Source organism: Elephantulus edwardii, unplaced genomic scaffold (assembly GCF_000299155.1).
Source record: "Elephantulus edwardii isolate Elephantulus edwardi_28Jun2011 unplaced genomic scaffold, EleEdw1.0 scaffold00186, whole genome shotgun sequence".
Classification (NCBI taxonomy): domain Eukaryota; kingdom Metazoa; phylum Chordata; class Mammalia; order Macroscelidea; family Macroscelididae; genus Elephantulus; species Elephantulus edwardii.
Window position 1 is genome coordinate 2,571,706 of NW_006399936.1, and position 26,841 is coordinate 2,598,546.

A 26,841-nucleotide genomic window follows, 5' to 3' on the forward strand; every position below is an offset into this window, starting at 1 on the left:
TGAGACATTCAGTGCAGCTGAAGAAGTTGAGGCCACTGGGGGAGGGGTCAATAAGCAGAAGACAGAAAATGAAGTCTATCCCCATCCCCCTTCCCTGGGGTTGGGGCCACCTTAGCTTTCCTCATGAGTGACATCTCAGGCTGCAGCCCCACTGTTCCCCCTCTGTCAGCAGAAATCTCTCTCTCTTCTAACCCCTCCTGCTGGAGTCTCAGCCAGCCAATCCCTGGTCTGGGGGAGGGGGAACCTGGCCCCCCCCACTCCCTCATAAGGACCAGCTGGGGGCTGGGGGGGTGGCCGGCTGCTGCAAGTGGGACGGGGGTCAGAGCTTCGTGGAGGGAAGAGAAATCTGGGGGGGGCAAAAGAGAAAACGCGAGACACCCAGGCAGACAGGCAGGTGGACACACTGAAGAAGGCCCCCCACACGTGAGACCCCCCCAGAAGGAACACACCGCCCCCTGGCCCCCAGGAAGGGAGCACAATGGAGGCTGCACACTCCAAGACCACGGAGGAATGTTTGGCCCATTTTGGGGTGAGTGAGACCACAGGCCTCACCCCAGACCAAGTTAAGCGGCACCTGGAGAAATATGGCCCCAATGGTAAGTGTTCCTTGTTGGGACTGTCAATTCCCTCCTGCATACCCCCTTTCGGGGCACACACTGGCACCTTCCCATCTGGGGTAACCCAGGGATGTGTGGGGCCATGGTTCAGTGATTACAGGGGGAAAGGAGCATACTCAGAAAGCAGGATGGGTGCTTGATGCCCAGAGTCTTGAGATGACCTTGGGGAACCTCAGCTGCCCTTTTGGTCTAGAGTCTCCTTAGCTGCAGAATCCTGGGTGTGGGAGGCTTCACACTGAACCTCAAATGACTATATCCTTTTCTTTTTTTCTCCTTGGGCAGAGCTCCCGGCTGAAGAAGGTAAGTAAGTTTCCGGGATTTCTGAGCCCTCATAAATGACCCTCCCTCCCCTCCTGGTCCCAAGCCCACCTTCGAGGTGAGAATTTGGCTTTGGGCACGTTTCTCCTTAAGGTTTGAAAACACTGCCCATCACTTGAGGAGCCCCTTGTGTTTGGACTCTCTGGGGACCTGCCTGCCCATCACCTCTGAACCTCCGGGCTCCAGGCCCAAATCCAGGCTGCTCTCCGCTCCTGGACCCCATCTTGCCCCTTGAGAGAGCACCAGACATGCATCTTCTTGACCTTAGTCCCCTTTTGCCTCTCCCCCCAGGAAAGTCCCTGTGGGAGTTGGTGGTAGAGCAGTTTGAAGACCTTCTAGTGCGGATCCTCCTTCTGGCCGCCTGCATTTCCTTTGTAAGTGTGGGAAGTCATCTAGGGGCTGGCTGGGAGGGAGCTGGGAGATGAGGTGAAGTGGGCTCTGACTGTCAAGTTCCCTCGTGTAAGCCTATTTTACAGACCAGAGGTGGGGAATGGGGTGCTGATTCTCGTTTCCCCCTCCGGCCCCCACGCCCCAAGCCAGGTTTTCTTTTCAGCTCTTTTCAGCTTTAAGGGTATCCTCAGTCAAAATACTGAAACTAAGCCACCCCCGCATCCCCAAGGGCCTGCAGGGCTCGGGTTACGACCCAAACGCCACTGAAGGTTCAAAAATAAGCACAGCAAGGCTCCCATATGCAGAGACTACCTCTTCCGGCATGCTCCGGGCTTGCACGCCACTCCACCAATCCTGGGGCCCCTTGGCGCCTTGCCCCGCCCTCCTGACGCTGATTGGTCGAGGGAAAGACTGCTCATAAGAGCGGGAAAGCGCGGCTGGTGCGAGGATGACACCAAATGTGGCCCCAGACACAGTTACTTCGCATCCCAGGGTCTTATCCTTACCCTGGTCCATGAGGGCTGGACCTCCTGGAAATCTTCCCTCCTCACCAGCCTGTCCTAGCCTTAGCCCATCTGCGCTCTTCCCAGCCCCTCGTGTCAAGGCCCTTCCCTCGCCCACTCTGGACATCCCTCTCTCCAAGCTTCCACAAGCCCTTCCAATGTGACCTCTCAGCGCCCACCTGCAAGCCGTCTGTCTTGCGCTCTGGGGTCTCCCGCTTAATATCTTAGTTCTGCTGGAAGACAAAGCTCAGGAGGCATGGAGGCTGCCCTGCTCTCTGGTCTCCGTGGTGGAGGCCCTGAGTGCGGGCTGGCAGGGCCTCACTTCTCCCCTCTCAGATTTGCTCCTTGACATTTGCCTGTGGCTGTTGCCTGGCAGTAGCAACAGCTGGGGCGGGGTGTGGACAGGAGGCCCCTGTAACCCTATCCTCCCCCTCCCGCTCCCTCTCGTGAAATTGGAGCTACCCTGCTTTGGCCTTTGGGGGAGGGCTGTGGGTAGGCCGGGCGCCCAGGAGGACCGCAGGGTTTTTCCTATGGGTTTTGGCTCTTGCGACATGGTGGGGTAGTTGGTCGGGGTGTTTCCTGAGCTGTATTGACAAGCTAACAAGTCAGGGGAACTGGAAAGCGTTTCCAGTTGACTCCCAAGTTGTGCATGCCTGTACCCACCTGCTCTGAGTAATGCATTGGCCATGCATGCTTGGTCACTAGCAGCTGAGGCCTGTAGACCCTCAGACAGGTGTGGGGCTGCAGTATCTCCACGACACCCTGTCCCATTAGCACTTGCTCGTTTTCTTTTCTTTCTTTTTTTTTTTTACCTTCCGTTCCTTTCTTTAGCTCTTTGGGAGCCTTTCTTACCTGTCCCCTGTTCCCCAGGTGCTGGCCTGGTTTGAGGAGGGTGAAGAGACCATCACCGCCTTTGTTGAACCCTTTGTCATCCTCTTGATCCTCATTGCCAATGCCATCGTGGGGGTTTGGCAGGTTAGCTTTGATCCCTCCCTACTCCTTCACAACCCGACTTCAAACACTGAATGCGAGACTTGCCCCTACTCCACAATCTCCCCATTCTCCATCACTTCACCTGACTCGCTTTGTCCACTGGTCCTTCTCATTCAATTTGTAAATAGGAAGGCAAGTGGGAAGAGGTGGGCAATTGCAGCTCCCACTGGTTCTCAATGGCTCTGTGGCCCTGGGCAAATAAATCCCTTCATCTCCCAGGGCCCTGTTTCCTCACCCATAAAATGAGACTAATAATCCTGACCTTCAGAGTTGCTGTGAAATTTTAAAGGACGAGTGTGCAATTGCCCAGCACTGTAACTAGCATACAATTGCCACCTTGGCCTCATTCTCCTTTCCTTACCACCTTTACCTTTCCTGTCCCTTGCTTCCCGATTTTCTCCAATTTCCTTTTTGCCTCTGCTCCAAAGCATGAGGCATGTTCTCATCTGCAGCATGTGTAACAGCCTCCCTGATACATATACATCAACTCCTGTACAGGTTTTGCCAACTCCTCTGCGCCAAGACCAGAACTACATACACTTATTTGCCTTCTCTGAAATGCCCCTCATTCCCTTGGAACTTTCACCCCTACTCCTCCATCTTTACTCCGTACACAGCCCTCTCCTGTCAAACCCCTCCTATTCTCTGGCCTATTCCTTCTGGAGGTTCCCTGCTGACCCTCCTCTCCTCTCCTCTGTCCCCCCAGGAGCGTAATGCAGAGAATGCCATTGAGGCTCTGAAGGAGTATGAGCCTGAAATGGGAAAGGTCTACAGGGCTGACCGAAAGTCAGTGCAGAGGATCAAGGCCCGGGACATTGTCCCTGGGGACATTGTGGAGGTGGCTGGTGAGTGACGGGAATGGGCAGGTCTTAGGGTCTGAGGCGAAGATGAGTGTGTCCAGGTAGGATCTGGTGTCCAGAAGTGGGCAGCATTGTAGAGTCTCAGACCATCTTCCTCTGACTCCTCAGGAGGTCACCCCAGGGCATTCTGGCCTCCCACTTCCTTCCCTTCCCCCAATCAGTGTCTCAGCAGGAACAGCCAGTCCTGTCCCCAAGCTGCAAGTCGACCCCCTGCTCCCCCCGTCTCACCCAGCACTTGCAAGCAACAGGTGGAACCCAGTGCCTGCCAATGGCCCCCGTTTCCACCCCCCTCCCAAGGCCTGACTTCCCTCTCCTTCTACCCTCCCCAAGCTTGGTCAGCTCTAAATCTTGACCTCTTGGTGCCCTTGAGGGCTCTCAGAGGGGAAGGAGAGACAGGAGAAGAGGGGGGTGTCAAAAGTCTAGCCCCCGACCATGTAAGGGAAACTCGGGCCCTGACAGGGAGCACGGGACCGGGGAGGAGGGGAGCTCAAGGAGGGGCCCCGCCTCTCCGGTTGAGGGACACTTAATGCCTGACCAGGGAGGGGTGGGGGCCCAGTGGCTAAGATTACTGGAATTCTGCCCTCTTCAGCGGATTTTATATTTGCCCTGTGCCAGGCTTGCACCCCTCAGTCATGAGGGAATGAGTCTTTCTAGGCCCTCTTCCTCCAGCAAACACCGAGTTACCTCTACTGGACGTTTAAGGGGAGGGAGGCAAGGGCAGGCTGAAGACAGACCTCCATGTCCATCGCAGGGCCACCCCACTGTGGTGACCGTTGGGAGACAGCTCCGTGCATGTCTATAAATATCACCTCGGCTTGGGTGACAGGGTGTCCCGCCTGACTCCATCACCCACCTCCTCCCTCCTCCTGTCGTCCTCCCTCTGGCCCAGGAAGAAGGACCTTGGCAATGGGGGGAAAGGAAAGCGGTTGAACTCTGTCCCTTGCATCATCCTTGGGCCCAGGGTGAAATTTGGTTTGGGCCCTGGGAGTCTCCTCCAAAGGTCGCTAAGTCTGCGAGGCCTCTGTCCCTCCAGTGGTGTTTCCAGGACAGTTTCATGTCCTGACTCTACTTCACCCGAGTGTTTGTCTCAGCCTCCTCTGCCATCTTTCTCAGTTCTCTGGTGCCCCTCGCTTTCCCTGCCTCCCATGCCCTGGCCACTTAGATTCCCCCTTCCCTGCTGGTCCTACCTCCTTGCTCCCTCACCTTTGACTTCCTGTCTGTTCTCAGGTGCTCCGAGTGTACAATTTCTTAGCGCCTGTGTTGTGTGTGTATGTGCGTGTGTACATGCTGGCTCCTGCTTCATTCTCTACCCTCACGTCCTCATACCACTTCTCTCCTGCTTCTCCTGTTCTCCCGTCTCCTGCCTCCTCTCCTTCTGTTTTCATTCTTGTGTCCTTTTCTGCCCTGCTTAGTCCTCATTCTCAGCTTTAGTTTTGCTTTATTCTATTGCAGTGTCTCTCGTTTATCCTTCAGTCACTCAGCATATGTTCACTGAGCACAGACTAGGTGTCAGGCAGCCCTCACAGAACCCTCAGCCTGATGGTTAATAGAGATGTTCACTGTGGAGGGGCCATGGGCATGAGTTCACACTCATGGGGGTGGGCGGTGTGCCTGCTGGGGCTACAGGAGCATGAGCCAAAGATTTGCCTCAAGCCCAAGGATGGGGACATCCAGCCCCGGGTGACCCCCCCGAGACTTGGACGATGAACGTGAGTTAGACAGAGTGTGAGTTCAATAGTTAAACAGAAAGAAAACGTCCCTCCTAACTGACCGTGCTCTTCTCTTCACAGTGGGAGACAAGGTCCCTGCGGATATCCGCATCCTCTCCATCAAGTCCACCACCCTGCGGGTTGATCAGTCCATCCTCACAGGTCTGGTGGCCTGGGTGCCCAGGAGAATGAATCTGATGGGCAGTAGGCTTGGGGATGGGGATTAGATGAAGGAAGACAGATAGGGATGGAATTCGGACAGGAAAAGAAAACATCTGGAACCCTCCCCAGCTCCCTAGTGGCAATGATCTCAGCATCGTCCAACCTTGTTTGCTCTGTCCCACACCTGAAACATGAGGGTCGTGGGAGAAGACAGAACATTTGGCCCTCTTCATCCACTCCACATAGGTCTGAAGACATGCACGCCCAGAGAAAACTGTCCTGTCTTCTTTGACATCTTCAAGTGTCCCCCAGTGAAGAACCCTAAGATTGCAGGAAGATTGCAGGATTAAGATGGAAGGTTCTGATGCCTTAAAACCACACAGCTTCTCTTTCTTTGTCAGAAGGGAGAGGGTATAGAGCATTCCTGTGGCCCACGAAGGCAAGGCTAGTCCAGGACAGTCCCTGAGCTATTAGAATGATGGGGGCAGGCTCCTGGGCTGGGGGCTTTGCAGTTCCCAGTACTTTCACATGCAATAGTATGTGTACTTTCACATGCAACAGTTTTTTTCCTTTTCACTGAAGTCTTGTTCTGAAGTGTGCATACTCTTGTCCTTCACCTCCAGAGTGACAAACTGAGGTTAGATGATTTAAAGTCACGCAGCTCCTAAGTGCCTCAGCTGGGTTGTAGGTCTAAGTCTTCCTCCTGTAAGTCTGACGGATGTCTGTTCTCCCTCAGTGGTCTCCCCCAGAGTTCTGACGTCTTCCTCTGGGATTATAGCTTGATCCTTGCCAGGCCTGGCTGAGGGGCTGAGCAGGAAGGGGATTAGTGGAGGGAAATGTGGGAAAGGGGTGCAATTGCATCTGAAAAACCCTTGGGTCTTTCTCCACAGGTGAGTCTGTCTCTGTCATCAAGCACACAGAACCTGTCCCTGACCCCCGGGCTGTCAACCAGGACAAGAAGAACATGCTTTTCTCGGTGAGCATCTGAGCCCAGCTGTGTGCACCCAAGGCAGAGAGATTTTGGTTTGGGCGAGACAGGTGGCGTTGAATTGAGACCCAGGAGGCGCGAGGGTCACCTGCTCCCTGAGGGTCATCTGCTCGCATCTTCTGTCCCTTCCCAGGGTACCAACATCGCAGCTGGCAAGGCCTTAGGTATTGTGGCCACCACTGGCGTGAGCACTGAAATTGGGAAAATCCGTGACCAAATGGCTGCCACAGAACAGGAGAAGACGCCTCTGCAGCAGAAACTGGACGAGTTTGGGGAGCAGCTCTCCAAGGTCATCTCCCTCATCTGCGTGGCTGTGTGGCTCATCAACATAGGCCACTTCAACGATCCCGTCCACGGTGGCTCTTGGTTCCGTGGTGCCATCTACTACTTTAAGATTGCCGTGGCCCTGGCCGTGGCCGCCATCCCAGAGGGTAAGGCAGGCTCTCCTTCTCCTCTCATTTGCTAATCCAAGAAGGCAGTATTTACAGCTTCCAGGAATCAGGACCTGATGCCATTTTTTTTTGGAGGGGGGTGTCTCAGTCTCTCTTTCTCTCCCTCTCCTCTACTGCCCCACCCCCACCCCAGGTCTTCCTGCAGTCATCACCACCTGCCTGGCCCTGGGCACCCGCCGGATGGCAAAGAAGAATGCCATCGTGAGGAGCTTGCCTTCCGTAGAGACCCTGGGCTGCACCTCTGTCATTTGCTCTGACAAGACAGGCACCCTCACCACCAATCAGATGTCTGTCTGCAAGGTCAGGTCACAGGCACAGCGTACTCAGGAGACAGCCCTGGGCGGGGGTGGGGGGGTTGGGGAGATGGTGTAGGAAATGGGTCCTCCTGAGAGGGGGTGACCTTATCAATCAGTGGTAGGATATTTTAATCTGGGACATGAGATTTTCACAGGGTAGAGTGCTAGGCTTCCAGTGAAGGAGTGGTGTGGTGCCATCTCTGCATGCTGGGTATTCCCAGCAAGGGAAGGGCTCAATAACCCCATTCTTCAGAGGAGGAAGCCCAGGCTCTGTGAGATCTAGTAACTTGCCCAAAGGCTCACAGATCATAAGCAGCAGGGTTGTCTCCGCGTGTCTGGCACCTGAGCGCCTTCCTCTGCACCAGGCTCTTCCTCACAACCTTCCCTCCTTGAGGGCCTTTAAGAAGCCTGGGCATGTCAACCTTGAACAGCGTTTCCTAGACCCTTCTTTATAACTTTTTCTGTGTGCTAGACTCTTTGGCACAGGATTAAAACAAAACCACAAAAAAGCACAGGATTAGAGGGAAACCAGTGATTGACACACCATTACCGAGATATTTTAAAAATCAATTTGTGGGCGAGCTCTGGTGGCTTAGTGGCAAGAAGCTGCACTGCAATCCCAGAGGTGCACAGTTCAAATCCACCAGATGCTGTGCTGGAGAAGGAGGAACAATCTCCTCCTGGACCAGTCAGATCCAATCTGATGGTACACACACACACACAAATAATAATAAAAAAATAAATTATAAAAAAATCAATTTGTGGCTTAGAAATTCATACATGCCTCTTAATGAATACATCCAATATCAAGTCCTTTTAGTGGCTCCAATAATTCTGATTATTTTAAGGCCATGATGCATATAGATGCTATTTTGAGAGACCCATGACCACGGTAATGTGATAGCACAGTATCTATGATCATCATACTGGGGAGAAAGTCACATGTTTTGCTAACTAATGTAAACTTTATCTGTGTTTATAATTGGAAAGAAATTCTTAGTGTCAGAAAATAAAGGTGAATCCAAGTGTGGAGAGCCCATGGTGAGGCGAGGGGTGTCATTCAGGGGCCCATCGGGTCCTAAGCGGCATTCAGTAGAGTGGTGCACCCATGAAATAAAAAAAAAAGGTTTTGAAAAGTGAGTCCTCTGGCCCCTCCCAATTCGCATAGTGCCTGCTGGAGTGGGAGGACAGGCGTCAGAGAAGTCCGATTGGAAAGGAAGTCCATTCAGTTTTGTTTACTCCAGATCTCCCCAAACTCATGTGACCACAGAACCCTTTTATCTTGGTCACATAATCAATCGCTTTTCATAAATGGAAATCCCATCCCCATCCCATCCCCATCCGAGACACTCTGGCTTCAGGGCTTGTTGCTCCCTTGGAGGCACTGTGTTCTCCCCATGGTCCTAAATCAGGAGCTTGTGGAACTCGTCTTCTACTGTGCGTCATGTTTTTTAAGGACAACTAAACCGCCCACATTGGAAAATCGAACCATTTCACAGGGGAAAGAACCTGAATTTCAAACTCATCCTGTAAAACTGGACGATCTGGCCACAAGCTCCATAGATGGGCACGTGCCTTCCAGTCAGCTGTGTCCCCACCCCACCTCGCTGTACTAACAGTCCAAAGAAACCCCTTGCCATGGCCTGGAGTATCGCTTTAAAGCTACCCGTATCCAACACAGAAATTACTGCAGGAGAACATAGGAGAAGATGTGGGAAGGAGGAGGAGAGGCAAATGGGAGAGAACACAGCTAGAAATTGGTTTTGTTGTTCTGCACTGTCGAGTTGACCCCAGTCATAGCTGACCTTCTAGTAGCTTTTCAAGAGGCAGTAAATCACACAGGTAAAGAATGTCCATCTTTCTCCAGCGGAGCAGCTGGTGGATTCAAACCATGTGTCTTCAGGATTGCAGCACAGCTTCTTACCATCTGCTTAGAGGGCTGGATGTAGAGACTAGGAGATAGTGGCGTGAGTCTCCCTCCATGCAGAGGACTCCCTGCAGGGCAAGAGGGAGCGAGACACACGTGTGTATGCTCTCCCCCGCAGATGTTCATCCTCGACAAGGTGGACGGGGATTCCTGCGTTCTGAACGAGTTCTCCATCACTGGTTCCACTTACGCTCCAGAGGGAGAGGTGTAAGTCTCAGGAATCTTCTCCTCCTTGTGGCTCATTCTGCCCCCTCCCTGGCCTCTTCCCTCCAAGTTTGCCTTCCTTTCTGCACTTCCTTTGTGATCTCTAAGGGGCTGCCACCTTCCCGACTGCCCCTCCTCATGACTCACTCACGACTTTCCCTGTGCACTCTCTGCATCTCATTCCTGTTACTCTCTACCTGTCTTTCCTTTCCTCCCTTCCCACTATGCTGCCAGCTTGAAGAATGATAAGCCAGTGCGGGCAGGGCAGTATGATGGGCTGGTGGAGCTCGCCACCATCTGTGCCCTCTGCAATGACTCTTCTTTGGACTTCAATGAGGTAACCTCCTTCTGCCAATGCAACTTCATTTTCCCTTCTAATTGGCTTAGGGGCCAGGACTCCTCTACAGGCCAGGACTCATGGGAAGTGGGACCAGCATACCCTGAGGTGTAATGGGAAGAGAGGCTTGCTCCCTTCTAGTTTTATCTGGAAGATGGGGATGCTATGTGGGAGCCCAAGGCACTTACTTCCTCTTTCTCCTCTGCCCATCTCAGGCCAAAGGCGTCTATGAGAAGGTCGGTGAGGCCACCGAGACAGCCCTCACCACCCTGGTGGAGAAGATGAATGTATTCAACACTGATGTGAGAAGCCTCTCAAAAGTGGAGAGGGCCAATGCCTGCAACTCTGTGAGTCTAAGGACTACCTCTTTTTTTTTTTTTTTAATTGTTAGTTTAGTGAAAGTTTACAGAAAAGCTGGATTTTCATTCATTGTTGTACACTTTCCTCTCTACTTCCTGAGTTCACTTGAAAAAAAATCATTTATTGTTGCATAATTTCCTCTCTGCCCCCTCCCCACACCTCTTAACTCCTATTTCCCCTCCCCCCTTCACATCACACAGACCCAAGAAGCCTTACGGCCTAACAGTCTCAGGAAGGGAGGGTCTCAGCAATCTCATTTTTTAGAAGAGGAAATCTAGACTTTGGGAGATTCAGTAACTTGTCAAAAGATGCACAGTTCCTAAGAGCAGATAGACCCTTTGTCCCATGCAGGGACCTCCTCAACCAGCACAGGTGGACAGCAGTTCTTTTTGGCCAGGCTGACTTTGAATAACACCCATTACTGCTCTTCTGCTAGTGTTCCTTGGTGAATTACAAGATCACGCCTCTCTGGTTTGGTCCCGAGTTTCGGCACCAAAAAACCCCATCTCTTCCTGCTGTGTCCCTAGTTGAACTAGATGGCTCTAGGCATAGAATCCACTAGGGACCCGTCCTGGGATAGTCCAGTTTCAACTGTTACCCATTTGTCCCTAGAAGTTCTCTTGTTTTCATTAGATCTCAAGTCCCAATTTATGATTCTACTCAACTCCTTACTCTTGAGTTCCTCTGGGCATAACATTGGCCACATGTCTTCATTTTGTATATGCATGATGCTCGTTGTGGCTTTTCTTACTATAACAGCAAAAATGGAGACAATCTTTTGTGTCTATCAATAGAGGACTAATTTTTAAAAATTAAAGCAATGCTGTACAATGGACTACTATTACAGATGATAAGTAGACGGAAATGCATTACTGTGGCAAATACATGTATTTGGTAAGAAGGCACTCAGTTTAGTGGCATGCTTTGTACTACATGCCAAGAACTAGACCAGCACTGTCCAAAAGAATATATGGTTATGTAAACTTAAGTAAAAGCGAAGATTCAGGTAACACATTTCAAGTTTCCAATAGCTCAGTTCACCATCTTGGACAGAGCAATGATAAAACATTTCCATCATCCTCGGATGTTCTTTCTCACCTGTTATCCTGTCTCAGTTGTGCTTTAAACTGTAAATAAAATGGCAGAAATTCCATTTTTACTGTTGGCATCAGGGGTAGCTTTAGTCTCAGGCTCAGCTTGGAGTCTGCTCTGACCTCCAGATTTTTAAATTTTTTTGTTTGTTTATCCTTTCAAGGAGTTTAGGACTCCATTTTTTCAACACTGCATCATTACTTTCCCCCCCAGCAATCTCAAATCTGTTCTCTCTCCCCATCTCCTGCCGGCTAGGTAATCCGCCAACTAATGAAGAAAGAATTCACACTGGAGTTCTCCCGAGACAGGAAGTCAATGTCTGTCTACTGCTCCCCAGCCAAATCTTCCCGAGCTGCTGTGGGCAACAAAATGTTTGTCAAGGTCAGAAATTTAAAAAGTGCTTCCTCATGCCTCTCTTCTTCCTAATCCTGAACCTTCTTCCTGTCCCGCTCCTCACTGTGACAGAAGCACAATTGCTGCTTTGATTTCTTAGGGCGCCCCTGAGGGGGTCATTGACCGCTGCAACTACATTCGAGTTGGCACAACCCGGGTCCCAATGACAGGGCCAGTGAAAGAGAAGATCATGTCAGTCATCAAAGAGTGGGGTACTGGCCGAGACACCTTGCGCTGCCTGGCCCTGGCCACCCGGGACACACCCCCAAAGCGAGAGGAGATGGTCCTGGATGACTCTGCCAAGTTCATGGAGTACGAGGTGAGTAGACAGTCCTCTCCTGGTGTCCCAGTGTCAAGGAGTAAGCTTTCCAGTGAGACCAGCATCCTTACCATGGGTCATAGAACACAGAGTGTGAGAGCTTGAGAGAACCCTTGGAATCAGCCAGCCTGGGTTCCTCTAACACATTTCTGGGTTGGTCTATAGCCAGGTGGGGAGCTTGTACCACAAGCCCCTCCAGCTGCAGAAGGCCTCTTGATTCTAGTGGGCTGGCACGCTGAATAGCACCACAGTCCACTCATTTCCTTTTTCAGAGGGTAAAATGGATTTGCTTAAAGTTGATTAACAGAGTGAAACACTGAAAACAGAAATGTCTGACTTGTAGCTCTTGTTCTTTCCTCCTCAAAGCCTGGGGACTTAAGGTGGTCCCAGCCCTGCCAGCAACTACACATACACAGATGAGCGGGAACACTCCTGCCCTGAGCCTACCAGGCCCTACTGAGGTCTGAACACCTACCAGTGCGGGCTGCAGTCAGATGTCTTGCTTCCATCACCCCTGGCTGCTTCCCTGACTCATCTTCCACGTCCCTCTCTGACCCTGATGCTCCCCTGTCTATCTCTTCAGATGGACTTGACTTTCGTTGGCGTAGTGGGCATGCTGGACCCACCCCGCAAGGAGGTCACAGGCTCTATCCAGCTGTGCCGTGATGCTGGAATCCGAGTGATCATGATCACAGGGGACAACAAAGGCACGGCCATTGCCATCTGCCGCCGGATTGGCATCTTCAGTGAGAATGAGGAGGTGGCTGACCGGGCCTACACTGGACGGGAGTTTGACGACCTGCCCCTGGCTGAGCAGAGGGAGGCCTGCCGTCGGGCCTGCTGTTTCGCCCGAGTGGAGCCTTCCCACAAGTCCAAGATTGTGGAGTATCTGCAGTCTTACGATGAGATCACAGCCATGGTGAGAGGCCTGGGCGGTGGGACAGTCTGTGAGGATGGCTGCGGTGAAGCGGGTCCAAGAAGGGGCAGCGTCCTGAGTCCTTGTTTCTTGCAGACAGGTGACGGTGTCAATGACGCCCCTGCCCTGAAGAAGGCCGAGATCGGCATTGCCATGGGATCTGGCACCGCCGTGGCCAAGACTGCCTCGGAGATGGTGCTCGCCGACGACAACTTCTCCACCATCGTGGCTGCGGTGGAGGAGGGCCGTGCCATCTACAACAACATGAAGCAATTTATCCGCTACCTCATTTCCTCCAACGTGGGCGAGGTGGTCTGGTGAGCAGCCGGGGCAGGCTTCCTTCTTGGGTGACTGGGAGGTGACTTGATGTGCAGATGGGGTGGAATGAGCCAGGCTGGAGCAGGACGAGGCCCAACCACCTCCTTCCCCACAGCATCTTCCTAACGGCCGCGCTGGGGCTGCCCGAGGCCCTTATTCCTGTGCAGCTGCTGTGGGTCAACCTGGTGACAGATGGGCTCCCGGCCACAGCCCTGGGCTTCAACCCTCCTGATCTGGACATCATGGACCGGCCCCCCCGCAGCCCCAAGGAGCCCCTCATCAGCGGCTGGCTCTTCTTCCGCTACATGGCAATTGGGGGTGAGCAGGCCAGCACACAGCCCTGTCCCCCATTCCTTCCCAGCCCTGGGGACCGGCCACCCTTCTGGACACCAGCTCCCTGGGAGCATCACGATGGGCCTCATCCTCAGCTCCCAGCTCTGACCCCCAACTCTCATCTTCTACACAGGCTATGTGGGTGCAGCCACGGTGGGTGCCGCAGCCTGGTGGTTTCTGTACGCAGATGATGGGCCTCATGTCAGCTACAGCCAGCTGGTAGGGAAGGACTGAGTGGAGAGTGGGGACCTGGAGGGTCACATGGAGCCATGACAGGGACTCATGTGTCCCACCTGCCCCTGCTCTTTCAGACTCACTTCATGCAGTGCACTGAGGACAACCCCGATTTTGAGGGTCTGGACTGTGAGATCTTTGAGGCCCCGGAGCCCATGACCATGGCCTTGTCTGTGCTGGTCACCATCGAAATGTGCAATGCTCTCAACAGGTGCGGCCGTCCCTGCTGCCTTCCTCGGGCTCCCCGCGGTTACAGAGCCCTATCAGGACACACACTGCTTTGTCCTTACCACTTACATGCCCCTCTTTTTGCTCCGTGGCTCTTTCCCGCAGCCTGTCTGAGAACCAGTCCCTCCTGCGGATGCCCCCCTGGGTGAACATCTGGCTGCTGGGCTCCATCTGCCTCTCCATGTCCCTCCACTTCCTCATCCTCTACGTCGACCCCCTGCCGGTGAGCCTTCTTCCCCACACACGGAGCTTCTCCGGGACAGGAGGGCTGGGACAACGCTGGGGTTGCTGCTTCCCTCTCCACCTCCTAAACAGGGTACTTGTCTCTCCTTTCCGCACCCCACCCCCGCCCCCACCAGATGATCTTCAAGCTCCGGGCCCTGGACTGGAACCAGTGGTTCATGGTCCTCAAGATCTCACTTCCAGTCATCGGGCTCGACGAGCTTCTCAAGTTCATTGCTCGGAATTATCTAGAAGGTAAGAGGCTCCCCTTCCTCAGAGCCTTGAGCCCCCAGACCGTGGGCACAGTCCCTCCCTGTGCGCAGCGCCCCAACCCCCTCTTCCTCTCTAGGTGGGGGTGTTCCTGGCCTGTAGGACCAGTGTCCACTGGGGTGGGGAGCACCCAGCTCCCTCTCTTATTCTCCCTCCTGTCTGTGCCTGGTGTGGACGGTGTCCGTGACGCCCCCACGCCTCCTCAGCCCCCCTCCTCTCCATGGTAACGGCTGTCTCTCTGTCCTCTCTGGCCATAGGATAACCTGTTTCCCCCTCCTCCACCTCTTTGAACCCGTGTCACAGGTATTGCCCCCTTCTTGCCCTCTGCCCTCAGCTGCTCCGCCCGCCGCCTGCCCCCACCTTCTCCACACCTGAGGTCACGCGCGCTCGCAGCTCCGTGAGGAGCCATTGCTGCTGCTGCTGCCGCCCACTGCGCTTCCCAATGGGAGTCAGCACTGCTGTCCAGGCCGGCCCCTGCCTTGGGGGGCACCCAGGCCTGGGCCCCAGTGTCCGCTGGGCCGCGCTGCGCCGCGCTGGCTGGGCCGGGCTGGAGTGCGCTGCGCTGCGCCTGCTGGGCTAGGAGCTCCCTCTGCTGCTAGGGCTGCAATGGTGGGGCCCGGGGTCTGGGGACACAGGTGAGTCGGGGAGGAACCAGAGCAGCGACCCTCCTCTCCAGGTGAGTACCTGCAAGGAGCTCTCTCCTTTCCCCTCCGGCTTCATCCCTTCTTTCTCTTTCCAGATCCAGAAGATGAAAGAAGGAAGTGACCAGTCCTTTCGCCCGCTTCTTCCTCACCCTGATAGCGATGAATCTTCAGCCGGAGCTGTGGCACAGACCCACCCCACTCACCTACCACCCTTCTATTTCTGTTTATAAACTTGATGCCCGTCACCCTCCTCCCTCCCACCCGCAGCAACCCTCCCCTACCTGTTGACCTCATCACACCTTCCTTCTCCACCCCCCCCCACCCTGTGGGGCTTGCAGGGACAAAGTGACCGATTGATCTGAGCTGCTTATTTATTGAAAATAAATGACAGAAAAGTCTGGCTTTGCCTCTGAACTTCTTGGGGGCTGGGCTGGGCCCCTGCGGACAAGTATCTTAGTGTCATGCCGTCCAGCAGGCAGCTGCCTGTCCCAGGCCGCGTGCACACGCGTGCACATGCACAAGACAGGCCAGGACTGAAGGCTCCCAGCCACTGCTCATGACTCAGCGCTGTTCTGCGGGAAGGCGACAGGCGGTCACAGACCTGGGAGGCAGCATGGCGGCCAAGGAGCTGCAGGCTTAGTTAAGACTGCACCTTTGGTTCCAGGAGGGGGTGGGACCCTCACCTAGGAGTCATCCCTGAGAGCAGAGGTCTCAAGTCTCAGCCACCCCCCTGGGAGGAGGTACTGAAGGGAGAGGGCAGCGATGGCCCTGTCAGAGGGCTATGATGTTGTCCCAATCCCCAAAGCCCGGATTTTAGGTTCTGGGGTGAAGACAGGCTGGGTGGGAGATGGAGGGAGGTCCTGGCCCCGGCCTCTCAGGTGTCCTTGATGTCCCTGACATCCCTGAGGGGCGCCTCATCCAAGATGTTGCGCACTTGCTCCAGGGTGTCTGCCTGGCGGATCCGTTCCAGGCGTACCTGGGGGATGAGGAGACATGCAGGACCCTCAGTGAGAAAGCCCATCCTCCCACCCAGCCAAGGTCAAGGGCCACCTTCACTTCAGTACGAGCATACCTGGAAGGCATCCATTTTCCCAGAGCCACAGATCAGGCAGAGGGGCCACACCATCCCTGCGCCCCCAGGACAAGTCCCCTGGCCGTATGCGGCCTGGCAGGTAGGGGACATGCCATACCTGCAGGGCCTGGGACAGACGTACAAAATCCCTCTGCACCTGCTCGCTGGTCTCCAGCTCGGCCTGAAGCCGCAGCACCTTGGCCCTCTGTTCTGAGAGGACATCAGGGGGCGGAGCCTGTGATGACACAGTGACAGGGCCTTGACGCAGCCTCGGGCCAGATGGGAGGGCACATGCCCAGAAGACGAGGATGTCTGGACAGCAGCCCCTTGACACACCACCTACAACCCTGACCTCCTTCTGGCCAAGGCTGGTGGCCGCCTCGATGCTGCCTGAGGGAGTCACACAGGACCTTTCCCACCCACACTGCAGCCCCTTCCTCATCACCCCATGTTTGCCCTGTGTTCGCACCTTGCTCTGTTGCTGCTGGACTCGCTCCAGCTCTGTCCTCAGGCTGCACAAGGAAGCTAGAAGGCAGGACAGGGCCCAGGGTCAGGGCCACCCTCACTCTGCTTCCCCACCCAACCCGGGGCCAGGGCCAGCCCATACTTACCCTCTAACACCTCTGTGTGGAAAGGAAAGAGAGATCAAGATGAGTTCGCAAGCCCGCTCCTCTCCCCATGCCAGGTCCCTGGTGGGAGAACGGTCTTTTGGGGATTGGAGCTCTGGGGGGCTTATCTCTCTCTGTCTGCCTTACCTGTTTCTTCTCGCTGCACCCTTGACTGCCCCTCCAGGCTGGCCCTGGCCGCCGTCTCCTCTTCTAGTGCCTCCCGGAGTGTCACAATCTCAATGCGAAGGCGCTCAGCCTCGTGCTCCCAGGCCTGCTGACGGGCCCGTGCCTCCTGCCACGTGCGTCGCATCAGCTGCTGCAGCTCCTGGGAAGAATGCGAGTCACACGCTTGGCATGGGACAGGCCGGCCAAAGCCACCAGCTAGAGCAGGGGTCACAGGGAGGGAGAGGCGAGCACAGGAGTGAGAAAAGAAGGAAACAGGCAAGACAATGCCCATCATCGGGAGAACTGACACAACCCCCTGGGCCAGCAAAGGACTTAGGCGTGGTGGAAACGAACCAATGACAGGCTCACGTGGCAACGTGGGTGACTCTTCTACTGGTGCTGAGATAAAGTTCAGCAAGTCACTGATAGCAAAATAAAGGCTCAACACCAATGAAGTCATTGTTCAGCAGAGAACTCAAAACTCAAACGCATGGCCCTCAAGTTGGAACTGACTCATAGCTGACCTTCCAGTGTGTTTTCAGAGGCTGTAAACTGCATGGGAAGAGACTGCCCACCTTTCTCTTGCAGGAAGGTTCTCTTGCTGGTGGGTTTGATCCACCTGCCTTTAGGTTGGCAGTGCAACTCCCTCCTCACTGGGCTATCCCAGCATATACATACATATATAATCCAACCTATACAAGAGCTGATGAGTCGCCTGCGACTTGACGGCACTTACCAACAATAACATCAACATAGAGAGAGATCAGGTGGCCCAGTGGACAGAAAGCGATGCTACCAAGCCAAAGGTGGGTGACTTTTAATCCGCGGCCCTCAGGCCTGTCTTTCATTGTTTTTGTTCAGACATTCCTCTAGGTCGTACAGCCCTGGTGTACAAGATACGGTACAGTCTACAGCAGTAGCTTGTGGTTGCTGTGAGACTGAACACTGACACTGATGTGTCAAAATGTGTTAATGGTTGGTTCTCCAATGTGGACAGAGTGGGGTGGAGCTCCCCAATGAAAACAAGCTTGGAAGCAGGAGTGGCATCCACTTCCGTAATAGCTTGCCTCTGGAAACCCTATGAATCTGGAGAGAGGACGAGAGACGCCCAAGCACCGAGGACTCTCCTTCATAGGGTCGCTTATGAGTCGCCTACAACTAGACGGCACTTAACAAAAACAACAATAACATACAAGAGCTGGGCGAGGGGCCACTGAATGTCATTGGTCAAGGCTGCACGCAGGGAGAGGTAAATTCCCATTCTCAGGATCGGCAAGAGTTACAGGTGTTCTTACTATTTTCCAGAAGTTGTTGATGTTAACAATAAATTTGAGAAATCCATGCTAAACCCAATGATACCTTGCCATGACCCACAGATTATGACAAATCCCATTTAGTGGATCTGACGTCACTTATGAATAACAAGTCAGTCACACAAGTGGCTGCTTTCTTTGTGCCAAGAGTTTTGCTGATGCACTTTCTCTTCAGGCCAAAGCGAGGAAAGGTGGTAGGATCTAATTTTACAGATGAGGGAGCTGAGCCTTAGAGGTGTGAAGCAAGTTGGCCCAAGTGGCCGGGGTCTGTCAACCATCCCCATGGCTCTCACTGAGCCTGCGCTGTGCTGGGGCGGAAGGACCGACGGGGAGGCCTCTTGGCACCCGCAATCCTCTTACCGGCACAGAGCTGGGAAGCACCTGCTGCTCGCCGTCTTCACGCTCCAGGTCGCTGGGGGCGGCAGACGGGGGCTGCTCAGCCCGGAGGCCTCGGTTCTCCTCATTCAGCCGCTTCACCTCATGGCTCAGGCATTTGTGTGAGGTGGCCAGCTCTGCCTGGGGTGGGTGAGTTAACACCAGATGATGTGGGGACGAACCCTCGCAGTCATGACTGACAGGTGTTTCCATCCACCCCTTCCTTATCTACTCAAAAGCCTCTTAGCCGGTGAGTCAGAACCAGTTCATGGGTGACCCTCCACTGGGTTTCTGAAGCTGTAAGTCGCAAGGGAGAGTGGTGCTGGGGGATTCAAACCACCAGAGTGTGGGTTAGCCGCACAACTCCCTACGGACTAGGCTCTCTGAGCTCTGATCTACTAAGAAAAGGGAATATCCCTCCTTAAGCCAGTGAGCCCGTTTCCCCTTGCCCCTCTGAGGAGGTTTCACCAGCAGTCTGGGGCCCATACCTGATGCTTCACTTGGCCCACATGGATTTTGTAAATGTTTACATCAGTAGCCAACATGAAAGTCTGGAAGATGTCACACAAATACCCAGATTTTTAGCTTGAAAACTAATCTGGGGTGTGGAGCCTGCATGCCCCCAGCCACGTTCAGCAGCGCCCTCCCTCCCCCGCCCAGGAGGTCCTGGCTCCTGTCTGACTTGGCCCTAGTACCTGTGTCCTCACCATGACGCTGTGGTTGTCACTGGCCGCTGCCCTTGGGTCTCCCTGAGCACCTGCTACCACACTCTCTATATTTAATGCTCATGTCTCTTTGCTGGGTCTCTTTTCTACAGTTTTACCCATGGCAGCCCAAGGCTCTGATGACACAGCGAAGATTCACCACAGACCCCTGATGTGACACCAGCCTGGCCGAACCACTGGTCTGCTCGGGAAGCCCACTGACCCACTTGGCCTCAACTTCAGGAAAGTTTCAACAGGCAGAGTGGATCCCGCAACTCTCCACACGTCCCTGCCCTCCCACTGCCGATGGAACCATCTCCCAGCCTCGCCCTCACCATCTGCAACTGGACCCGCTCCTGGGCCTGGCTTACGGTCCCCTGCAGGGTCCGCAGCAGCTGCTCTGAGTTCTGGACCTGGGCCAGGAGCACCTGCATCTGTGGGTAGAGGGAGGGCAGTGGTGAGGCCACGGGCAGCCCCCCCCCGCCAGGAGAAGGTGGGGAACAAGAAGCCCTGTCAGGGCCAGAACTGAACAGGGACCTACCTGCTTGGCACAATCCTCGTTGCTCCGTCTCAGGCCCTCTTGGAGCTCATCCCGCTCGCGGCTGAGGTTTTCCAGGTCCTGCTGCAGCTGCCGCCCCTGCCACAGAACCCTCACCTCAGCCTCCGTCGTCTCAGCACCAGCCTCCCCGCCTCCTCTCCCGAGTCTCTGCAGCACCAGCATCCACAAAGCCCCTCAGACCAAAAGCCCAGGAGCTGGTGTGATCTCACTCACTCTTCCCTTTCTTTTAGTCCCAGGTCCCTCCATCAGCAGACCCCGTCTCCAAAACGTACCCAAGCTTAGCCATTTCCATCCATCTCCACTGTCACCTCTGGTCCAGCGCCATCTCCTCCTAAACCTCACTGCATCTCCCCTCTGGTCTCCTAGCACCTGTTAGCCTCCGACCCTTACACCTCTTCCGATGCTCTTGTCGAACTCATCTTTTACTAAAATCCCACAGCATAGCAAGGCCCTTCCTGGTGTAAACTCTCTGGAACTCTTCACTGCTCTGTCGAAAATCTGAGCTCTGCGGCAGCCCCAACGAGGTCTGACCTCACGGGACTCTTGCCTCCTGACCTCATCTCTCCTCCCACCCAGTGGGCTTGCTATTCTTCAGATTCTACAATGTGTCCTGCCTTGGGGCCTTTGGTCTCTGGGGTTCCTTGACCCCTGAACTTTGAAGAGAACCTCTGGGGTTCATAATTTGGGTCTTGGCTCAAGACCTTAGCTGGGGCCAGCCTCCTGCGCTGCTAACCTCCACCCACTCACCGCATTCTGTTCTCCTCTGAGGGTATCTTTGTGACACTATTCTCCTCAGGTATTTAATCTGTGTTTAATCTGGCTTCTTGTCCTTCAAGGAAGCTATAAGAGTTTGTCTTCTTCCCTGTGACTGTCCGCCCCGAGCGTTAAGGTCTGGCCAGTGGATGCACAGCAAGTGCTTAGAGGAAGGGGGAAACAGACGCATCCAAGAGCCCAGCCCACATCCGTCTACTCACCTCCACCTGCAGTTGCTCCCACTGGGTGTCTGGGACAAGCTGGTAACCAGGAGGGGGCAGGTAGATGCCCTCGGGGACCAGGGTGCCCGTGGATACCAGCGAGGCAGTCTCCTCCTGCTCAGGGCTCAGGCCCCGGCGGCCGCGGGGCAGGGTGTTGCTGCTGCCGGCACCCCCGCCCAGGGAGAAGGAGGAAATGGAGGCGCTGTCGTCACAGTTGTGGGCAAAGACCTCTGCTGCCGCACCCCCATCTCCACTCAGGTCCTCCAGAGGCTCCAGCGGGGGAGATGGGTCCCGGGACAGGGGCAGCAACTCCGAGGAGCCGTGCAGGGAAGTGGGGTGCTGGGGCCGCCTCTAGGGAGAAGGCAGGGAAAAGGCTGGAGGCCCCGGTCCTGAGACAATGCTTCTCCCCTCCTCGCCACGGCCCCTCACCTGGATCTCTTGGATCAGTTCCTCCGCTCTCAGCAGCTTCTCCTTCAGCTCCTCGATCTCCTGCTCCATGGGCAGCACGATCTCCCGCAGCTTCTCTGAGTCCTCGTGGGCCTGGGGATAGGGGGCCAGAAGCAACGGGCTCCTCTCTGGACCTGGGGACCCTCTGGTTTGCACAGTGCCTCTCCCCGGGTCCATCAGCCCTCCTCGCTCTCTCACCAAGGCGCTCCTTCCCTCTCCATTTCCATTCTAAACTCTCTGTCGTGGAGTCAGAATGGACACACAGCTGACCCGCCAGCAGGTTTCAGAGGCTTTAACTGCATGGGAGAGACTGCCCTTCTTTCTTCCACAGAGAGAGCGGCTAGTGGTTTTGAACTATCAGAGAGGCACCACCTCTGGGTCAGCAGCACAACCCCCTACGGGCTAGGCTATCAGAACTCCCTTCACTTTAGCTGTCATTGAGTATCCTTGAGTCAGAACTGACCCACAGCTAACTCTCCAGTGGGTTCTCACAGGTAGAAAACCGCCTAGCAGGAGACTGTCCATCTTTCTTCCATGGAGCACATGCTGGGTTTGAACCGTGTATCTTTGGATTGGCAGTGCAATTCCTTACCACTGAGCCACCAGTGCTCCCTTCCATTTCAGTTACAAGTAAGAAGACAAGACACTCTCAGAGCTTACAGGACTTGGCCTAGGTCACGGTCAAGGGGCCAAAGGCCATCACTGTTTTCCTGCTGCTCACTTGCTTACACTTTTCTTCCCCAATACCCATTTCCCCCAATTTCTTTGGTCTTAGAATCTCACATACTTGACTGGTGATCTGGCCTAAAATCCTAGCATATCATCAAAATTGCTCAGCCTCCCCTCCACTACACAGTACGATGCAGCGAGGTTCCGGTTAACAAGATGTATCCCGCACACACATTCTAGGACGATTTCTTAAAGAGAGAAGGGTGCCTTTCTTTACACTTCCTCTTCCCACTTCTCACAGGCCGGAAGGGAGATCTTCTGGCTAGCACTCAGGCAGCCACTTGGACTAGGAGATCTTTGGCAACAGAACAATATAAAAGGAGCCTGAGTTCCCAATGACTCGCAGAACGGACTCACACCAGTCCTGAAATATCTCCTTCAGAAAAATAAACTACCTTACTCATTATTTTCCACTTTCAGTCACCCGACTAAACCTCATCCTAACTGCCATATTCCCTCACAGTCCCATCAATACCACATTGCTGAACATTTCTTTATTATTGTTATTACTTATTATTAATTTTAATGAAAATTTACAGAGACTTTGGATTTCTATTCACTCATTGTTGCACTTGAACTTTTCTTTTTTGATGTATCTGCAGGCTGGGAACATGCACAGCCAACAGCTTCTGCGTTATCTACACTCAAATGCCCCTCAGCTTCTGTAACGTCTCTCTCTCTCTCATTGCTGTAGAGTTGGAACCGACTCACAGCTGACCCTCCAGCAGGCTTTCAGAAGCTGTACATTCCACAGGAGCGGACTGCCCATCTTTCTCCTGAGGAGCTGCTGGTGGATTTGAACCGCCTGCTTCTGGGTTGGCAATTCAACTCCTTACCAGTAGGCCACCACTGAACCCACTCACTGATGCTCCTCCTCCTCCCACAAGCCTGAGGTCAGCAATGGCCAGGCCATCTGCCCAGTAACTCAGGCAGAACCCTGTCTCGTCTCTGCCACCACCCTCTTCCAATTCATTCTGCTTTACTCTGTGAATCGCTCTTTCATTTGTCTCAAACAAGCTCAGTTTATCTCTCCAACTTCCTTAAGGGAACAGTAGTTAGAGGTAGGTTAAGCTTGCATGGTCCATGCTGTTTGACCGTCTGGGATACAGGCTCTGTGGATGCTCAGTGACCACAGATACGGCTGGATGAGGGGCCGGGCCAGGACTGGAAGTGACCTGACGCCAGACCTGAGACCCTTCCTTCCGATGTTCCAGGTGGCTTTGATTCAGCACAGGCTGCTCCTTCACCACCCAGTGGAACTGTTCCCCAGGGAACGCTCAGAATGCAAGCAGCAGCTGTTGCTGAGAAGCTGTGGGCTGCAAGGCTTCCTTTCTTGGGTTCCTGTTTTGATCTTTTTCTAACCAGGTAATTTACTCCATCTCTCTAAACCTGTCTCCTCATGTATAAAGTGAAGAATTAATAAATACCTATCCCATGGGGTCGCTGTGACAATCAGAGGAGGTAACAATATACACTTACTTTGACAGATGATGAATTTAGTAATGCACTTGTTGTTGTTGTAAAGTGCCATCGAGTCACAGGCTACTCATAGCTACGTACGAAAGCCCTGTGTATAACTTTCATCCTTTCTGCAGGTTCACAGGGTTTCTGGAGGCAGAAGTGGATGCCACTCCTCCTTATTATCATCATTAGTAATGTTGTCACTATTGTTATATTCTGTTAAGTTGGAACCGACTCATAGCAGATCCTCTACTCGGTTTTTAGAAATCGTGCAGGGAATGCTCATCATTCTACCTCAGAGTAGCTGGTGGTTTAGAACCACCTGCCTTTGGGATGGCATTATAATTCCTTACCACTAAGCCATTGGAGCTCCCCTTGTTAAGAACAGCAATAACAATAACAACGAAACTAAACCTGCTGCCATTGTGTCCATTCTGCCTCACAGCAACCCTGAGGACAGAGAAGAACCGCTCCATAGGACTTCAAAGGCTGTCATTGTCTTGACAAGAGCAGACTACCCTATCTTTCTTCTGCAGGGCAGATGGTGAACTAGAATTTCAGACCCTCTGGGTAGCAATCGAATGTTTAACCACTGCACCACAAGGGCCCTTAATGGAAATAATAAAGAAAATCCGGTATTACAGAAATTAAGAACAGAATCTTTAGAACCGACTGACTAGATGTAAATCTCAATCCTGTTTCTTCATAGCTGGACAACTGTGGCAGAACTTTGGACACTAACGTTACTCACCTGTTAAATGGGTGAGAGACAGGGAAGATTGACCATGTCAAGCACATAGTGTCACAGCAGGGTTTCATGTACGAGAGGTATTCTGGTGTTGATACCCTTCTCTCATTTTGGAGGTAAACAGATTCATTCTAAGACAATCTACTAGTTAAGAGAAAGCCTTGTATGGAGCCACAAGCTTGGCAACTATGCTTGATCTAGGATCATTACTGGATGCCCTACGAGTGGCATAGCGGTAAGAAGTTGCTTTGCCAACCCAAAGACATGCAGTTTGATTCCACCAGATGTCCTGCTGGAGAAAGGTGGGCAATCTCCTCCTATACAGCCTCTGAAACCCCGCTGAGGGTCAGCTATGAGTTGGTTCTGACTTGACAGCCCATAACAAGAATAGCCTTGCTCCCAAGAGATCTGGAAACAGGACAATAATAAACTGCACCGCCACCCTCGTTCGACTCAACCTCGTTCTAAATCCAGAAGCGTCATCTCAGTCCCAACCTTTTCCATCTGCTTCTCCAAGGAGTCCAAGGGGTTGGCCCGGGCCAGCAGCTGCTTCAGCCGGCCCAGCTCCCGCTCTTTCTCTTCGCAGTCTTGCTGCTGCTGCTGCTGCTCCTGCTTCAGCGAAGTGATCTGGGCTTCGTAGCTGCTGATGGAGTCTGACAGGGTAGGGAGAGCGGGAGGGGGCGTATCAGAGTGCAAGACCCCCAGAGTGTGTGTGTGTGTGTGTGAGAGAGAGAGAGAGAGAGAGAACACACGGACTCTCTGGGAGGACGTGACCATGGTGGTTAAGACAGTAGCTTTGCAGAGAGATGGACTGGCCTTGAACCTTGACTGGGGCTCAAATCCTTACCTCTAAGCCTGACTGGGCCCAAACCTGGGTGGGTAACCCAGAGGGCCTGATGAAAAAGAGATTTGTTCAGGGAACTGAGAAGGGCTCTGCTCATCTTCAGGGTTGGCCAGTCATCAGTGAGGGACAGGAAAAGACATGCGGCAGGGGAACAGGTCGATGCTCGGGAGCTAAACTTAGCTGTAGCTGGAAGCCGGGGAGCGCTATGCAAACAAGCGGAGAGCCCAGGCCTCTGCTAACCTACCCAGCGGGGACCGCGTCCTAGCAAGCGTGGCTGCACTCTTTCCTGTGACTCCTCTGAATGGGGCTGGCGGGCAGCGCGCGGGGACAAGCCCCCTCTCACCTTTCAGGATGGCCTGCAGCGAGGCCACCTCCTCTTGGCATTGCCGCTGCACTGCTGCCACGGCCTCGGCCTTCGTGCTCTCGCTCACCTCCGCCACAGCCTTCATGGTCTCCATTTCTGCCAGGGCTCCCGCCAACTCAGCCCGAAGGCGACAGAGCTCCCCAGCCTCAGCCTGTGCCCCTTCCTGGGACTGGGGGTCCAGCGCTGTAGGGGACAGGGATTAGCTTCCCTTCCCATCACTTTCTGCTCCCCACAACTTTTGCAAAACCTCAACATGCAAACTAGGGCTGCACCCAGAGTAGACCTCCGTCCACCTGGTCCCGCCCCTCTCACCTGGCCCCACCCTTCCCCGCCCCTTTTTAATCAGCTCGGCTTGTTTAGGGTTTCTCAGTTCTCTAAATCTCCCCCACTTCCAGCTATCCCCGGCCCCACCCTCCTGATGACCACGCCCCCTCTGCGCCTGCCCCGCCCCCTCCTTCCCTCTCTGGGCCCCACCCCTCACCTGTCACTGGCCCAGCCCCTGGAATCGTCAGGCCACGCCCATCGGCCGGGCTCCAGGCCCCGCCCCCCTCTCCAAGGGAGGAGTGGCCCCGTCCCTCTCCCTGGCTCCCCTCAACGCCCCCCATCCACCGCCGCTGAGGTCGGCTCCACCCGCGGGCCCGCCGCCCCTCGTGTGTATGGATGCGCCCCCGCGTACCGACTCCGGGATGCCTCCGGCCGTCCTCACTCGCAGCTGCCGACGCAGCTGCCGCCATCGCCACGGTGCAAACAGTGGATTCCCGCACTCCCGGGTGACCACGCTCACCGCTTCCGGGTCCTTTCGGTTGTTTCCGGATCCGCTCGGCTGTTTCCGGATGGACTCCGGGCTTGGGCAGAGGCCGGAGATTGCAGGGAGTGGTGCCAAGGCTGTGTCGGAGATTGCCGAGAGGAAGCCAGTCCCGCCCACCCGTCCGCCTCCCTGCCGAGGCCCGCTGTGGTGCAGGACACCCGCCCTTCGGGTCCCAGAGGAGTGACTTCTCCAAAGGTTCGCCACGGCGTCTCCTCGTGACCTTGGAAGCGCTGCCCGAATTACACCTCCTCCGGGACACCTGCCAGCATTAGTCAACAGACGGAAGGTCGCTCTCGCTTTGGATCCCGGGAGCCTGGCTTTGATCGGCCCTTACTGGTTAGAGCGAGTTGTGGCCAGCCCTTCTCTGCCCTCGTCAGCATCCTTCCAGCAGCACTAGGACGACATCATTTTCCTTGGTGCCTCTGAGTCTGTGTTTTGCATCAGTTGTAAAAGTAGGAAACTTGCACATCCCCACCCCCGTTCGGATAACCGACTAGTCCCAGCTTCTTGCTAATCCTCTTCCCATCACTCCTTCCCTTGACCTCAGCTATAGGTCAAGCCCTCATTATCTGTGATCATTCCTTT

At 54.3% G+C, this 26,841-nt stretch overlaps 2 protein-coding genes across 3 annotated transcripts; one reads left to right on the top strand and one right to left on the bottom strand.

The window, feature by feature from the left end:
* Positions 1–292: 292 nt before the first annotated feature.
* On the top strand, positions 293–15,206 carry ATP2A1 (ATPase, Ca++ transporting, cardiac muscle, fast twitch 1). 2 transcript variants are annotated; one of them, XM_006896567.1, is made up of 22 exons: positions 293–596; positions 900–917; positions 1,227–1,309; positions 2,699–2,803; positions 3,528–3,666; positions 5,472–5,552; positions 6,443–6,528; positions 6,674–6,971; positions 7,126–7,292; positions 9,334–9,422; positions 9,654–9,756; positions 9,972–10,103; positions 11,464–11,589; positions 11,702–11,920; positions 12,504–12,839; positions 12,933–13,153; positions 13,270–13,472; positions 13,621–13,706; positions 13,799–13,932; positions 14,055–14,172; positions 14,309–14,426; positions 15,181–15,206. In XM_006896567.1, exons 1-22 carry the CDS (start codon positions 479–481, stop codon positions 15,204–15,206), a joined length of 3,006 nt encoding a protein of 1,001 aa, XP_006896629.1. In that variant the 5' UTR covers positions 293–478. The 2 variants fall into 2 exon arrangements, with proteins under 2 accessions (XP_006896629.1, XP_006896630.1); XM_006896568.1 differs by lacking the exon at positions 15,181–15,206 and adding an exon at positions 14,699–14,744.
* A 753-nt stretch (positions 15,207–15,959) lies between these two features.
* On the bottom strand, positions 15,960–26,182 carry RABEP2 (rabaptin, RAB GTPase binding effector protein 2). The gene is made up of 13 exons (XM_006896569.1): positions 26,125–26,182; positions 25,428–25,631; positions 24,736–24,893; positions 21,285–21,395; positions 20,856–21,206; positions 19,864–19,959; positions 19,658–19,756; positions 18,604–18,759; positions 16,913–17,090; positions 16,769–16,780; positions 16,627–16,682; positions 16,276–16,392; positions 15,960–16,061 (listed from the first exon to the last, which is right to left on the bottom strand). The coding sequence occupies exons 1-13, from the start codon at positions 26,180–26,182 to the stop codon at positions 15,960–15,962; spliced, it is 1,698 nt and encodes a 565-aa protein (XP_006896631.1).
* Positions 26,183–26,841: the final 659 nt, after the last annotated feature.

Excerpts from the sequence above, each read along its gene's own strand:
- ATP2A1 (XM_006896567.1), top strand. The coding sequence starts at position 479 with ATGGAGGCTGCACACTCCAAGACCACGGAGGAATGTTTGGCCCATTTT. Across the intron at positions 12,840-12,932 it reads ACGATGAGATCACAGCCATG|ACAGGTGACGGTGTCAATGA; the intron begins GTGAGAGGCCTG and ends TGTTTCTTGCAG. Across the intron at positions 14,173-14,308 it reads TCTACGTCGACCCCCTGCCG|ATGATCTTCAAGCTCCGGGC; the intron begins GTGAGCCTTCTT and ends CGCCCCCACCAG.
- RABEP2 (XM_006896569.1), bottom strand. The coding sequence starts at position 26,182 with ATGGCGGCAGCTGCGTCGGCAGCTGCGAGTGAGGACGGCCGGAGGCAT. Across the intron at positions 19,757-19,863 it reads ACGAGGATTGTGCCAAGCAG|ATGCAGGTGCTCCTGGCCCA; the intron begins GTAGGTCCCTGT and ends CTCTACCCACAG. Across the intron at positions 17,091-18,603 it reads TGCTTCCCAGCTCTGTGCCG|GAGCTGCAGCAGCTGATGCG; the intron begins GTAAGAGGATTG and ends CATTCTTCCCAG.